Here is a 14,149-nt window from a genome sequence, read left to right as displayed (position 1 = left end):
GAATGATTAAAATTTATTACAAATTTAAAACTTAAAGAGTCAAATGATATATTTAATTTATATTTTATTATTATTAGAAATTTTTAACTTACATAGTAAGAGCGTTTAGCAACTCAATATAAAAATATTTATTTTAATTTATTTTTCAATTTTTCAATGTTATAATATTATTTTCTCAATAATAAAATTTTATTTTTAAATTCCTCAACTCATGTCAGTATTTTTTTTATAGTATAAATTAGAAAGAAATAAGTTTAATTTTAACAAATGACATCTATTTCTACACGCGTGATATCTAACGTGACACATTATTTTATTTATTTTAGTCTTAAATAATTAAAATAAGAAAAAAATTAAAATTTTGTCACAAGGAGAATTCAAACCCATGTCTATGAGGATGTAGGGACAATCATCCACCACTTAAAATAAACAATGAAATTATTTTAGTCTTCAATTTATGTTTCTTCATCTTATTATAGTTGTTATTTCTGACGCTGGCAAAATAAAACCTATTTTTTTTGAAATAAACAATGAAATTAAGTTTGTCTCTATAAATCAAGAATAAATGCGGGATATGGTAAATGAATTGGTCAAATGCTTTCGTTGAATTTCTTCAACCAGAAGAAGTCCCACGACTTTTTCCTAACACAATAGCACTTAAAATCAATCTTCCTCATACAAATTCAAATTACTAGCAAGTAATTTTAGCTTCTGACTTATCGTAGTTTCACATCTAAAATAAATTTATAATTCTTCATTTATTACAGTAATATTTTTATAAACTTTTAGATGTTAAATGAGACAATTTCCAAATAGACAAAAGTTAATGAAAAAGTTAAATAAGAGAACTTCTACAAAATTGCTTTAAGATAAGTGCTTCCGAAGAAATCTAAAAAAATGTTAAAAAATACTTGATGAGCTTCAATTAATTGAAAGATGTCATCTTTTTCCATGCTACCATCACCAGAGGACACAACTTGAATTAATGGAACTGATTAACCTGCATATCTAATTTTCAGGTTGAAGAAACGTAAGCTGAAGAAGTTTGAATAAACTCATAAAAGAGAAATAATTAATATATATCTAATTTGTTAGCTTAATAAAAAAAGGAAAGAATATTCTAATGGTAAAATGTCTTGTATGTAAGGAACATGTGCCAAATAACCCCATATTTATTCTAGTTGAAAAGAGTGAAAGTTGCTCCATCCCATAAAAATGACTGATTTGAGCTATCCGCGGTTCTTAAGGAAATGATTAGATATGTTGATTTTAATAACAAAGTTAATATTGTTTACTAAAATACCCTTATTAATTATAGTTACTGGAGAAGTTGAATAGAGTGAAAATTACTTTCTCCTTCTCATAAAAAATATTTCATTTGTATTTTTTCTATATCTTAAAATAATTGTCAATTTATATTACCAATGTATTATTTATTATTATTTTTACACTATTATACCCATATTTATTAACTTTCAATTTATTCAACTATATTATTAATATATTTAATAAGGATATTATAGTAAATGATAGTAGTGTTTTTCTTAAAATCAATTTATTTAATTATTTTTTGAAATAAAATATTTTTATGAGACGGATGAAGTAATAAATAAATATATAATAGTGAAGAAAAATAATAAATATTGTATTGGTATTTTAAAAAAATATTTATTTTCACATAGAGGAAAAATATAAATGATATAGATGAAGAGAATAATAAATATGTATATTGTAGTGAAAAATATAATAAATGATGTACCAGATATTCTTTAAGCGATCGAGGGACTAAGAAGAAATCTAGACCACATGATGTTCAATGATATCCACGTGCCGATTTATGAGTGCCATTGATCTTTACCACGTGATCTGAAGTCACAGTGTGGTGTCCCTCACCTCGGCGGTAAGCACCGCTCACAAAAATCTAATGTTGTCTGTTGAACTCTATCAAACACAACAACTTTCAAGACTATTCAACAGTTATTAACTCTCCTGCCATTCTTCCTTCCTACTCTCTGTAAGTTTTTTCATCGCACCTTCTTTCTTTCTTTAACCGCAATTTCCTTTTATCACTCTTATCTTTCATTATTACATTTTTCTTTCTGTGTTTTTCGGGAAACAAAAGTGAATTTCCTTAAGCATCTTAGTTAAGAATTGAAAAGATAAGGTTTTCGTTTCTCATACTAACCACGATTCCGTGCCTGTGTTGTGTTTGATGTTTGTGCTATGTGACTATGAAAACTTGTTTTCAGTTAAAATTATGTGAGATATGACTTTGTTGCTTTTCTCAGATAGAATATTGTTGCGGTCGATGATTTTACTGAATTGGAGTTTTATTTATTTATTTTTAGATTGCTGATTGAGGGGAAATGGTAGCAATTGGTGTAGTAGTGGTGGTAAGGAGATACAGGGAGAGTGTAGATGAAATGAGTGAATGTTTTTGGTGTGATTTGTGATAGAAAAGTACTACCAAAGCTTAAAGGAAAATTTCATCACACAACCATAGAATCTACAAAAGAGTAGTGCTAGCAACACTCGCTCTTATACTTTCTTTCCAACATTTGCGCTCTTTTCGGATGAAAATCATGTGGGTCCCACCACTTTATGTAGATCCCTTTTTAATATGGTGGGATCCATATGAATTTCATCCAATAAGATAAGGAGAGTGAGTCTTGCTAGCACTCCTCATCGGAGGGTGGAAAAGAGCCAACAAAAAGTAAACTTTTTTAGGTTTCAAGTTGTACCTAACTTAACCGGATTGTAAGTAAGATGAATGATGCCTTCTACTTATAAACATATTTCACGCTCCATTTCATCTGATACGAGACTCTCAACAAACTTAGGGTCAATGGGTGAGAATATTTAGACTGATGAGTGGCCATGCACACTAGTAAAAAGATAAGATTACAAATTGGAATGATTCATATCCTAGATAAGATGGTAGAATGGAATCCTATCTTAAGTGGTTTGTTCATTTTCATAGCTCTCTTTTTCTTCGAGTTAGAGATTTCATCACTATGTCTTGTAGGCAGTTTGAGTATTATTGTTCTTGTGCACTAGGCCGTGAATTAAGGGTATAAAGATTGTCATCCCTACAATTTGGAAACCAAAACCTGTCATGCTTAACTTAAGTCATTCTTTATTCTAACTTTTGGTGTTTGTTGTAAGTATCAATATATGGCCAATAAATTTGAAACACATTGTGAGATTGTATATAATATTTTTTTCGTTGAAGTCAGTCATCCTAAGTTTGTACATTTTGGTTTTCTAGTGTTTACTTTGTTGTAAATTTCAACATATTTGCTTGATTAGCTCCTAAAGTTCCCTTTTCTCATATCAACAGGGGAAGTCAAACTTCTTCATGATGGAAATCAATATTCCAAGGTAAGCTTACACTGAAAATATAATAGTGTACATAAACATTGAGGACTTGAAAGTTTAAAGTTTGATTTTTTTTTTTTGGTAAATTCTTGGTCATGATTCTTTCATAATTTAAATAGGTGTCATCATCTAGAAGCACAAGGGATATTCTTTTCCAACATTTTGAGGACAAAAAGAAGGGAAAATTCTCATAAACTTCCGTGCAATGTAGTAGTGTCCCTGAATTTAAGATGGGACTTTCACATATTAGCCTCTTCCTGTCAAACATTTACAGCAGTGTATCCAAGAAGGCCATGTTTCTGTAGAACGCATTCTATGGCAACTAGTTTAGAGGAATCTGAATCATTACAAGGAGATAATCCTAACGAGGATATGGATCCATCTACAGACTCGGAAGACGAGAGATTGCCACAGCCACTTACCAGTGAACAGGTATTCCTTAACATTTATTTGATTGTCCTAATCAAATAACCATGCTATTTTTTCTCTATTTGAAAAATAGACGAAGCTGTTGTTTTGAAATTTTAGAATTCCTTTCAAAGCATTACCTTGTGAACTATAAATAAATCTTAAAATGTTAAAAAGCACTTATTATCAGTGCTTCTCATATTTGTTGTCTGTGGGTTTATTAATTTCTGTTGTAAATATGTAAGTATAAGATTTTTTGTATAGGCCCATTAATCAGACTAATTAGTTAGAGTTTGTCTATATAATGAGTCTAGTACTTGTATTCTTTACACAGTTATTAATATTCAGATTATTTTTTCTACAATTTGTAAAATAAGAAAAATCAACCAGAACGAATGGTTTAGCCAAGTTCCAAAAGCCAAACACCTTTTTTTTTGTGTGCTGTTACTTTGAAGTGACCGCTATTATGCTGTGTATTTGTATATTCCTTTTTAATTCTCTTAGTTGAGTCATTCTTTGCAAGTGGGGAAGAGGGATTCTTGAATATGTGACTCATAATTCATAACAAAGACAAGTTTGTATATAATCAACATCAATATTCTGTAAGTTATGAAGTTCTAAGACTGAGTTTGATGATAAGTGCAGTACATTGAGAATACTTTCTGGGGCTAAAAGTATCTCGCATTTTAGTTATATTTTTTTTGGCTCTCGCTTATTAGTGATACCTTTTAAGTGTGCATGCAACTTCAATCAACTTATCTTACTTAGATCTTCAGTTTCAAATTGTATTGAGCAGATAAAGGTATTGCTTGCTGATACTCAAAGAGCAAACCTCACTAAGAAGCTTAGTGAAGCCAACCAACAAAATCGGTTCCTAAAAAGACAGGTGTGTATGTGCATGTGTACCTGAGATCTTTTGCATTACCCTTAAATTGAAATCTAGTTGCAGTTTTCTTTTTGATAGCAACGGTTCTTGTTTTGGGAGTTTATGCTATATCCTAAATGATCAGAGTTGGATCACAATCTTGTATGAAGATATTGTAAATCTTATTAGAGCAAAACTAAAGATATATCTATGGGGAGAAGATGTGTTGGTGTCGATACTAGCTCCTTGGCTGAGTTTAGTCAATGCAATCTGGATGCAGTATCTTACTAATCATGATGTCAACAGGAAAACGTGATGGGGATGGTTTTATTACTGAACTCATAAGTCATGCTGATTTCTGACTATATACTGAAACATTTAAAAGGGAAATAGTTTTCTAATTTGAGACCGTATAGTTCGAAGATATAACGAAGATGTATAAAAGGAAAAGGCCATTGCAGTAAACTGTAATCTTGACTCTTTTTCTCTGCAGTTGTATATAAAGGAGGATGCATTGGTGAAATTTAAAAGTGAACTTGCTGTCATAGAGCTTGAAGTTCAGGTAAAAATTTCTTATCAGTACCACCTTCTCAATTTTGATGCTATTTTTTATGTTGGTTTCATTTCTTTGTTTGATACCAGCTGATTAACACAGATTTGCAGTTTTTAAACTTCATAATTGAATGAACCGGGACTATGAGCTAATAAATTTTCACTATTATCAGTGTTGTTAACCGTGGATCTCAGAAAATAACAGTTTGTTCAAATTTCATCACGCTACAGTGCTATAGCTCTACTAAACCTCTATTTGACAACACTTTATTCCTAATCACGCATTGCAGAACAATAGCGATTTGTTAAAATTCTGTTATGCTATGACGCTTCTATAGCCGCAATTTGATAACACTGACTATTATACCTTTCATGACGGTCGATATCTGAATAACCCTTATATTTTTCTGGGAACTGAATTGATTCATGAAATTTTTAGCACCTTTATTTAGTGATTTATCTCTTATACTCCCCTTCTCAAAAATTATATGATAACCTCGTGAATAAATCTTCAATCAGTGTGCTTGCTGTAGCTATGCTTTATTGTTGTTCAAAGTAAAAAACTCAACTATTGTAATTGAAATCATAAGATCATGTTGTCATAGGATGACCGTTAGCGACTTAGCGTTCTAATTGTTTGGCACTTATGCAAATTTTTTTAAGCTTGTACTTTATTACACAGTTTGAGGGTAAACTTGAAATTTGATAAAATACTATTTTTTTTGGTTAAAGCTTCGATAATATTGAATTTATAAATTTAAAATAAAATAAAATTTAGTGTTTGACAATAGAAAGACGCTTATTGCTAATTATAATTATGTAAATAAATATGTTAATCTATAGCAACTTTTGATAATAAAATCTATATTATACTAGTATGATGAATAGATGATAATGAGAGCAAGATTAATTGGAGTTTAATACTCTACTCAATAAATTAGTCAGCTCTGAAACTTTCATCATATTTAAATTTATATGCATAGCACCTATGAAGCACGGGCATAGGAAACATGACACCGACACTGACACGTCGACACCGGTAATAATTTGAAAAAATGAATAAATTAAACATAATAACAAGTGTCGGTGTCGGTTTCTTACATCGACACACCTTTTTTCAGAGGTGTTGGTGCTACAGAGCATAGCACTAGTTTGCCTCATTTGTATTCATTCGTTGCATGCATTTATGGAATTATTCAAACTTCAAAGCTGTTGAGAATCTTAATCTGCGCTGTAACATTGTTTCTTTGGATGCAGGCTTTGGGCAGGCTAGCAGAAGAGATAGCTAAATCTGGTATTCCAGAAGGTTCGAGGAAGATCAATGGAAAGTACATTCACACTCACCTTGTTGCTAGATTAAAAGGTATATTGGTACTTACCGTGCACCACCCCTATATGGCACATATGTGTACTTCTGGATTGCATTGCAATTTCTTCCTCTTTTGTATCCTAATTGATGCAAATTTATTGTTTTTTCCTTCATAGCTGTACACGAACAATTAAACGAGCAAATAAAGGATGTTGATGCGGCACAATCGAAGGAGGTCTCTGTGTTTTGGGCCGGCATGGCTGAGGTAAACATATTTGCAAGAATAGACTTAAAAATATTGAGAATGTAGTTTGGAATTTTGTACTACAGTATTAAAGGAATACCCTAGATTAAGCTTATGAGAGCTTGCATAATCCTTCCCATAGCATATAAAATGCTTGTAACTAGCTAGTGACAGCTATTATTCAGTTATCTACTTAGAACCTACTAGCAATCTATAGATAGATTGTTCACACCATTGTATATACAACTGTGAAATCCTTGTAAACAAAATTCAAATCAAATAGTTTCAATCTCTCTGCAACTTACATAATTCTAACATGATATCAGAAGAGCGGTAAGTCGGTACCGATCCAGTGCTTGCTTCCCAAACTTCTCCGTCACAAACTGGAGCACCACCATCACCGTCGCTGATTTCTTTGCTTAGTCCTCACCAGTGTAGTCAAGATCGAGTGCTGGATTGTAAGATCGTAAGATCTTACGTGCCAAGGGTGTCTGGCAGAGAGTGCTAGAAAGATCATTTTCGTCTCGTCACACTCAAATTCGTTTTCTGCTATCTCTGGAAAACACGATACTGAGAGTTACCACCAGTTAGAACCTGTTATCAATGCTCATAAGCTTCACCATTTCTTGGTAAATCCTGCAATTCCGGTGAAATACTCAACAGTTGAAGGTGCTGAAGCAATTTGCATCTCCAAAGAATTCTAAACATGGGAGCAACCATCAATTGCTCCTTGTTTGGCTTTAATCAACGAAATGTTTCGTGGCATGATAGTTTGCAATAATTCTTGGAAATAAAGGGACAAGATCCACACATATTTTCAAACGCATGTTAATCGAAGCTTTGATAGTTTTGTTCTTAATTACAGAACACGAAACTATAGATTGAGTCTACTACTGGCTCAATTCATGCTATTGGCAAATCAATTTCAGCTCACAAACACTTTGATGTCTTTCTTGAAGGACTGCATCATAACTACGAGTCCACAGTTTCATTCATCAGTGGCAAATTTGGTTCAATTTCAACCAAAGAGGTTGAAACCTTACTTCTAGGTCACGAAGCTTGTCTTGATTGTGTTTGCAAATTAGCATTACCTTAAGTCAGTCTTGTCTCCTCTGCAAGTCCTAACCCATTCACCAATGATAAGCAGTCTAGCTCTCCATCTGAAGAAACTGATTCTATGAAATCTAATGATTCATTCAGTAGGCGTAGTGTTCGTGGTTGCACAGGGCAGTGGTCACAATTTTTTTCAATGCCAAGTGTGCCACATATATATGGTCATGATGCTTCTCTCTGCTTCCATTGTTTCAAAAAGGACTCTGTACCAAGATTCCTCTAAAACCAAAATCGATAAAACAGTAGTCTCACTTCACTTTTCTTGGTGTCAAAAGATTCACATCTGGTGCTTGTGTATTCTTAGGTCAAAACTTGATCTCTTGGTAGGCTAAAAAGCAACCTGTTATATTCAGGTTTAGTAATGAAACTGATTGCAGAAGCCTTGCCCTGGCTATGATGGGAAGGCAACTAGTGATAAGGGTAATATGGGCAAACCCAAGCTATGGAGGATTTATGAAAGGAAGGCTAAGAAGACTAGTGACGAAGTTTATTAGAGAGGCGTCTAAGTAATTAGTAAGATATCTAAGTTGTAGGAATTTTGCATTAATTGATTGAAAGACAACTAATGATAAGGGTATTATGGAAATACCCAAGATATGGAGGGTTTATGAAAGGAAGCTGAGAGGGTTTATGAAAGGAAGCTGAGAAGGTTAGTGGCTAAGTTTACTTGTGAGTTGTCTAAGTAATAAGTAAGGTGTCTAAGTAGTAGGAATATTTTATTAGTGATATATAATAAAAAAGTTTTACGGTTTGAGAGGCTATGATTGAATTATATTCTATTACGGCCAGAGTCTCATTATTTTCTTCTAGGTGGTTAATCTTGGATAGCGGCGCGTAGCGCTGGACCCCAAATACTATAGCGGCATAGTGGATAGAGGGATGACCGCTATTGTGAGCTTTCAAAACTAAAGTAAATACTTAACATGAATACATAAATACTTAAAATAAGTTCCAACAACATACATAATGCCTTAAAAACTGAAGCTGCAACAACATACATAAAATCCAATGCCTTAAAAACAGAAGCTGCAACAACATACATAAATTCCAACCGAACCACAATATAAGTTCCCATCAAAACCAAATCATTAATGTGCTCAAAATAACTAAACCAAATTATAAACGTAAACAAATGTAAACAAAATGACTAAATCACATCCGTCTCATCTTCACTTCTAAGCTCTATCACATTGATATCATCTTGCTCATCACTTGATTCAATTTCAAACTCTTCTTCTTCCACCTCCTTCTCCTCATCTTCATTAGACACTAATGTAGCAAGTCTAGAGTTATGTCTAGTAACTTTGCTGGTTCATTAGCCAGCGGCATTACCAACAACTTCTCAAGTCAAACCCTCTTCTCCCAAAACCAAATAGGTGAGAAATCAGCAAAGCACAGGAGAAATAGATGTGAATGGATAAGAAAGTGAAGAAAAAGATGAATAGGTGAAGAGGAATGTGGAAGAATGGATGAGAAAGATCCACAGCTTGCTGATTTTTAGGTTGAGAAGAATGTGGAAGTAGAAAATTTGCGAAGAGATTGAGAACGGCAAATTAGATCCACTGCTTGCTGATTTGAGTGAAGAGAGAATTCGAAATGACCTAGAGCATCACTAGAAGCTTTTATATTAGTCAAATAAAAGAGAAAAATACCAATTTTTCTTGAAAAAAAATTCAAACTTACAATATTGCCCTCATCTTCACAATAGTGGTCTGTAAGCTGCTACAGAACCGCTATAGCGCTGCTATTGTGCCGCCACGACTTCACAAAAAGAGGCCGCTATTTCCGCTATTGCGGATAGCTGTTAGCAGCCCAAAAGCGTGGCGCCGAGGTCCCGTACTGCTACGCTATAGCGCGTTATGTACAAACTAGATTTTCTCTGTGTGGGAACTTTGCTTTGGGAATAGTTAGACACACCCTCTACTACTATTATCCTTTATGATCAATACTACACTATTTACTTCAAGTGCATCTGTTTCTACAACTTGCGTGTGCTCTATTTGCTGATTCAGGTTGCAGGATCGATTGATCTCTACCTTCCTACCTCAGAAATCCGTTGGGTTCAGTCTCTCCTCATTAGACTAGGTTAGACTAGGTGTTCCATTTTGCACTCCTACAATCTTATATAAGAACATGAGTACCATTGCTCTTGCATGCAATCGTGTACTCTATGCTCGTACCAAACATATAGAATTAGACTTTTTCTTTATAGGGGGAAAAGGTCCTTCAAAAGAATCTCTTGGTCATTTATGGTCCTAGTCACTCACGATATGCTAATATCATGACCAAGACCCTTGCTCCTTCCAGGTTTGAAGACCTTTGAGCCAAGCTCAATCTGTGCGACTTCTCCCTACACTCAATTAAGCTTGCAGGAGTATGTTAGTAAAAGGCAGTTTATTTTTTTGTTATTAAATGTTGTGTGTGCTATAACTGCTATGTAACTGCCTTAGGTAGTCAGAATTATAAATATAGGGTGAAAGGGAAAAGGCAGGGGATTAGGTATTTTGTATGTTAGTTGGTTTGGGAGAGACCAGGCTCTGTAATTCCTAGAGGTTGGTTTATTTGTCAATTGCTGGTCGTAAACAGTTTGTATTATTTGTCAATTCAATATCTGCCTTGCTGGAAGTTACATCCGGAAGTTTTGTTCCTCTGTTCTAGAGTTTCTATTCTTATCCTTTATTCACATGTTAATCATATCCCTAATATCTATGATTGGTACCTTACGAGTCTCTAATATATTGTCCTAAATAAACAATCACAATACTTGTTTCTATCAGAGTATTAGACTCTAACCTATCTCGAGCTCGGAGAGCTTGCATGGTCTCTCCCATAGCATATAAAGTGCTTGTTACTATCTCTGTTCAGCTGTAACTGACAACTATCAGTCAGTTATCTACTTAGACCCTACTAGAGCAAATCTATAAATAGATTGATCACCATTGTAAATGCAACTGATAAATCATTACAAACAAAATTCAGACCAAATAGTTCCAATCTATCTGCAATTTACATGATTCTACACACGGGGACTGTGTTTTGCTTGCAGAAATGATTATTTGTATAGTGCCCTCAGAACATATACTCACATAGCTTTCTATGGTCAATGTTTTGAAAATTATTAGTTATTTGATGCAACTAACTTGAATCATTGTCTTCAAATGTTTAGGATATAGATATAGATTAATGTTCAGTTCGAATAAGCAGCTTAATTAAACTCTTATAGTATAAACACTATATCATATAACTGCTGCTGTATAAGTTATTTCTATAACAAAAGATAAAATAAAGTCAAACTGTTTTGGTATCTTTAAGCTGTTATCATAAACCAAATTTTTTCCCCCTAAACTCTCTCAAACAATCTCAAAAGTTCTTATCTTTTGCTAAGTTTTTTTTTCATCATTATGTATTATTATCTGGCTTCCTCACTTCAGAGGGTAAAGTAAAAGTAAATAATTTCAACTTTTAGATGAGAAATATTTCAATATATTGATAATTCGTTTTCAACTTATGTTTCTATCAGAGTGTGCAAATTATGGGCAGCTTTGATGGCTGGAGCCAAGGAGAACACCTTTCACCAGAGTATACAGGTTCTTTTACAAGGTTCTCAACAACACTGATGCTCAGGCCTGGAAGGTACAGTTTTATCAACTCACTCAACCTTTCAAATTGAGCTTAATTAGTTATAACCTATAGTTTTCTCCTAATTCACAAAAACCAAAAATTATTGTTATCATCCAGGTATGAAGTCAAATTCCTAGTAGATGGTGAATGGCACCTATCAACAGAGTTACCTGTAACTGGTGAAGGGTTAACGAAAAATAATTTGTTAATTGTTGAGTGAGTAATAATTGTTGTTTAATCATAAGTCCTTTTTATAAGCTAACAAGTCTATCTTTACCACATATACTATTGTAAATGTTAATGAAATGTGTTATATCTGTCACATCTTTAAATTAATTTTGAAAAATTGAAATGAAAATTAGATCTAAAACAAAGTTGAGTTAAATGGAGAATAATTTTATTCAATTAATTTCGATATGGATGCATGAACTATCAACACATTACATCATGTGCACATTACTTGTTATATTATTATTATTCTTATTCTTCTTCTTCTTATTATTAGAACATTAGTGTCCAAGCACGCTAACATTTTATGTATATTTTAGTTTGTCTCATTCATTCCACTTATGACAATTGCAAAAAGATATCGTGCATTATATAGATGAATGAACATTTTTAAATAATATCTTTGTCATATTTGTTGTGAACGCAAAACCAAAAACGACACATCAATACCTACATGTTCCATGCAGCATTTCCTATATAAAAAAAAGAATATATATAAAAAAAAGAATGTTGCACCAAGTGAATGTTCCACCACAAAGAAAGGGGGATTTGATTTCTTAATGCACTGTTTTTTAGACACCACACTATAATTTTAAAATGCTCTTGAATTTTTGAAGATGCATTTTCGAACGCACTAAATAAACACTTAGTGTAGGTCATTATGAGTGACGTCTTATAAGTTGAATTATTTATTTATTTATTTCAAAGATGTATTTCCGAGATATTTTAAGAAAATATTAATAATTGATCAGCTCAGTGGAAATTCTAGAGATGCATCTTGGGAAGTTTGGATAAGATTTTGAAATGTTATATCAATTTGCATGTCAGATATTTTTGAAGATACATATCCGGAATAATCTGATAAAACACACAACTGTATGATCATACAACCATTGTTGTTTTTCTTTGAAAACTCTTACCAAAAACTCTTCCATTTTCAATCTATTTTCCCCTCCAAATCTCCAATCTCGTGGTTCATCACACCAAAGAGAGCAAAAGAAGTTAGAATTTCAGCTAAAGATCATTTATTTCAAGTTGTATTGCTTACATTAATCCTATTTTTTATCTGAAGAAATAAGCGTTTTTTTTCCAGAAATTTATCTCCGGAACGTGTATGAACTATTCCAGAAATGCATTTCTGATATCAGCCTGTGTTCATTTTTCAGCTCTGTTTTTAGCAGTAACATTTATTTATTATTTTTATTCATAATTGTTTTTACTAGACATGGTGCACTCCGATATTTCACCCCAATAAGTTATGTCTCTGAATGTTCAAGGTGTTGTTGTGAAGACGGTAGATATTGGCAACCAATTTAAAAATGAGCAAGAGTTTGAATATCGTGATCAAATGCTTCAATGGATTCGTATGGAGGCCTTCAAACAGGGATTCCCTGTGGTTATCTAAAGGTCCAATTTCAAATAGAAGATGTGCTTTTCTGACAATGACGTGCGAAAGATGCGGGAAATATAAAACTCCACTTCGGAATTTTAAAAGAGACGACACCGGTTTAAGAAAATGTGAGTGTCCATTTGAGGTGCGTGGTTACATGTTGGCAAACAAAAACTGAAGATTTAATGTCATATGTGGTTTGCATAACCATGATTTGTGTGAAAAGTTAGTCGACCATCCAATTGTGTGGCATCTCATGCCAGAAGAGAAGGAATGCGTTTTTGACATGACATTGAATTTGGTTCAACCGAAAAATATACTTGCAACATTGAAACTAAAAAGACCCAAAAATATATCAAATATCAAGCAAGTGTATAATATTCGGTACCAAACTAACAAGACGCTTATGGGGGATATAATTGAAATGCAACAACTCTTGAAAGTGTTGGATGATAACAATTACGTGTCTAGGTACCAAACATGCGAGGATGGAGTTACCGTTGGAGATATATTTTGGACGCATCCTGATTCCATAAAGTTATTCAACACGTTTCCTACGGTGCTCATTATTGATTCAACATACAAGACCAACAAGTATAGACTTCCATTGTTGAAGATTGTTGGTTTTACCTCAACTGAGAAGACATATTTTATTGAGTTTGCATTTTTAGAGAGTGAGAAAGATGAGAATGTTACCCTTAGAGGTGTGTCGGGAGATGTTGAAGGACCAAGTTGAGATGCCTAAAGTCATAGTTACCGACCGCGACACCGCCTTGATGAATTCGATGGCAAAGATATTTCTTACTTCTTACACATTACTTTGTAGGTATCACATAACAAAGAATGTGAGAAGCCGGTTTGAACCCGCGGTAGGGAGGAAATAGATAGAGTTTGAAGATGGAAAAATGGTAAAGGCAAGTGTGATTGTGGAAAAAATAATGGATGCATGGAATCATATAGTAAATTCTTCCACAAAAGAATTATATGCTGATTTCGTTATGCATTTCAGGAAAGTGTGTGAAAAATATCTTGATTTGTTGA

At 33.2% G+C, this 14,149-nt stretch overlaps 2 protein-coding genes across 4 annotated transcripts; both read left to right on the top strand.

The window, feature by feature from the left end:
• The first annotated feature begins 1,850 nt into the window (after nt 1-1,850).
• Nucleotides 1,851-11,875, top strand: LOC127083807 (protein PTST, chloroplastic). Of its 3 annotated transcripts, XM_051024144.1 has the most exons (10): nt 1,852-2,014; nt 2,349-2,393; nt 3,341-3,381; nt 3,498-3,810; nt 4,583-4,672; nt 5,145-5,213; nt 6,461-6,566; nt 6,689-6,777; nt 11,390-11,502; nt 11,608-11,875. In XM_051024144.1, exons 2-10 carry the CDS (start codon nt 2,367-2,369, stop codon nt 11,708-11,710), a joined length of 951 nt encoding a protein of 316 aa, XP_050880101.1. In that variant the 5' UTR covers nt 1,852-2,014; nt 2,349-2,366; the 3' UTR covers nt 11,711-11,875. The 3 variants fall into 3 exon arrangements, with proteins under 3 accessions (XP_050880102.1, XP_050880101.1, XP_050880103.1); XM_051024145.1 differs by lacking the exon at nt 2,349-2,393 and having other exon boundaries at nt 1,851-2,014; XM_051024146.1 differs by lacking the exons at nt 1,852-2,014; nt 2,349-2,393 and adding an exon at nt 2,079-2,164.
• Nucleotides 11,876-13,394: 1,519 nt separating this feature from the next.
• LOC127080165 (protein FAR1-RELATED SEQUENCE 5-like) lies at nt 13,395-13,844 on the top strand. Its single transcript, XM_051020498.1, has one exon. It carries the CDS (start codon nt 13,395-13,397, stop codon nt 13,842-13,844), a length of 450 nt encoding a protein of 149 aa, XP_050876455.1.
• The last annotated feature ends 305 nt before the right edge of the window (nt 13,845-14,149 follow it).

This window comes from Lathyrus oleraceus, chromosome 5 (genome assembly GCF_024323335.1).
Source record: "Lathyrus oleraceus cultivar Zhongwan6 chromosome 5, CAAS_Psat_ZW6_1.0, whole genome shotgun sequence".
NCBI classification, from domain to species: domain Eukaryota; kingdom Viridiplantae; phylum Streptophyta; class Magnoliopsida; order Fabales; family Fabaceae; genus Lathyrus; species Lathyrus oleraceus.
Note: the sequence above shows the minus strand (reverse complement) of the source record. Positions and strands in the feature narration are given on the sequence as shown.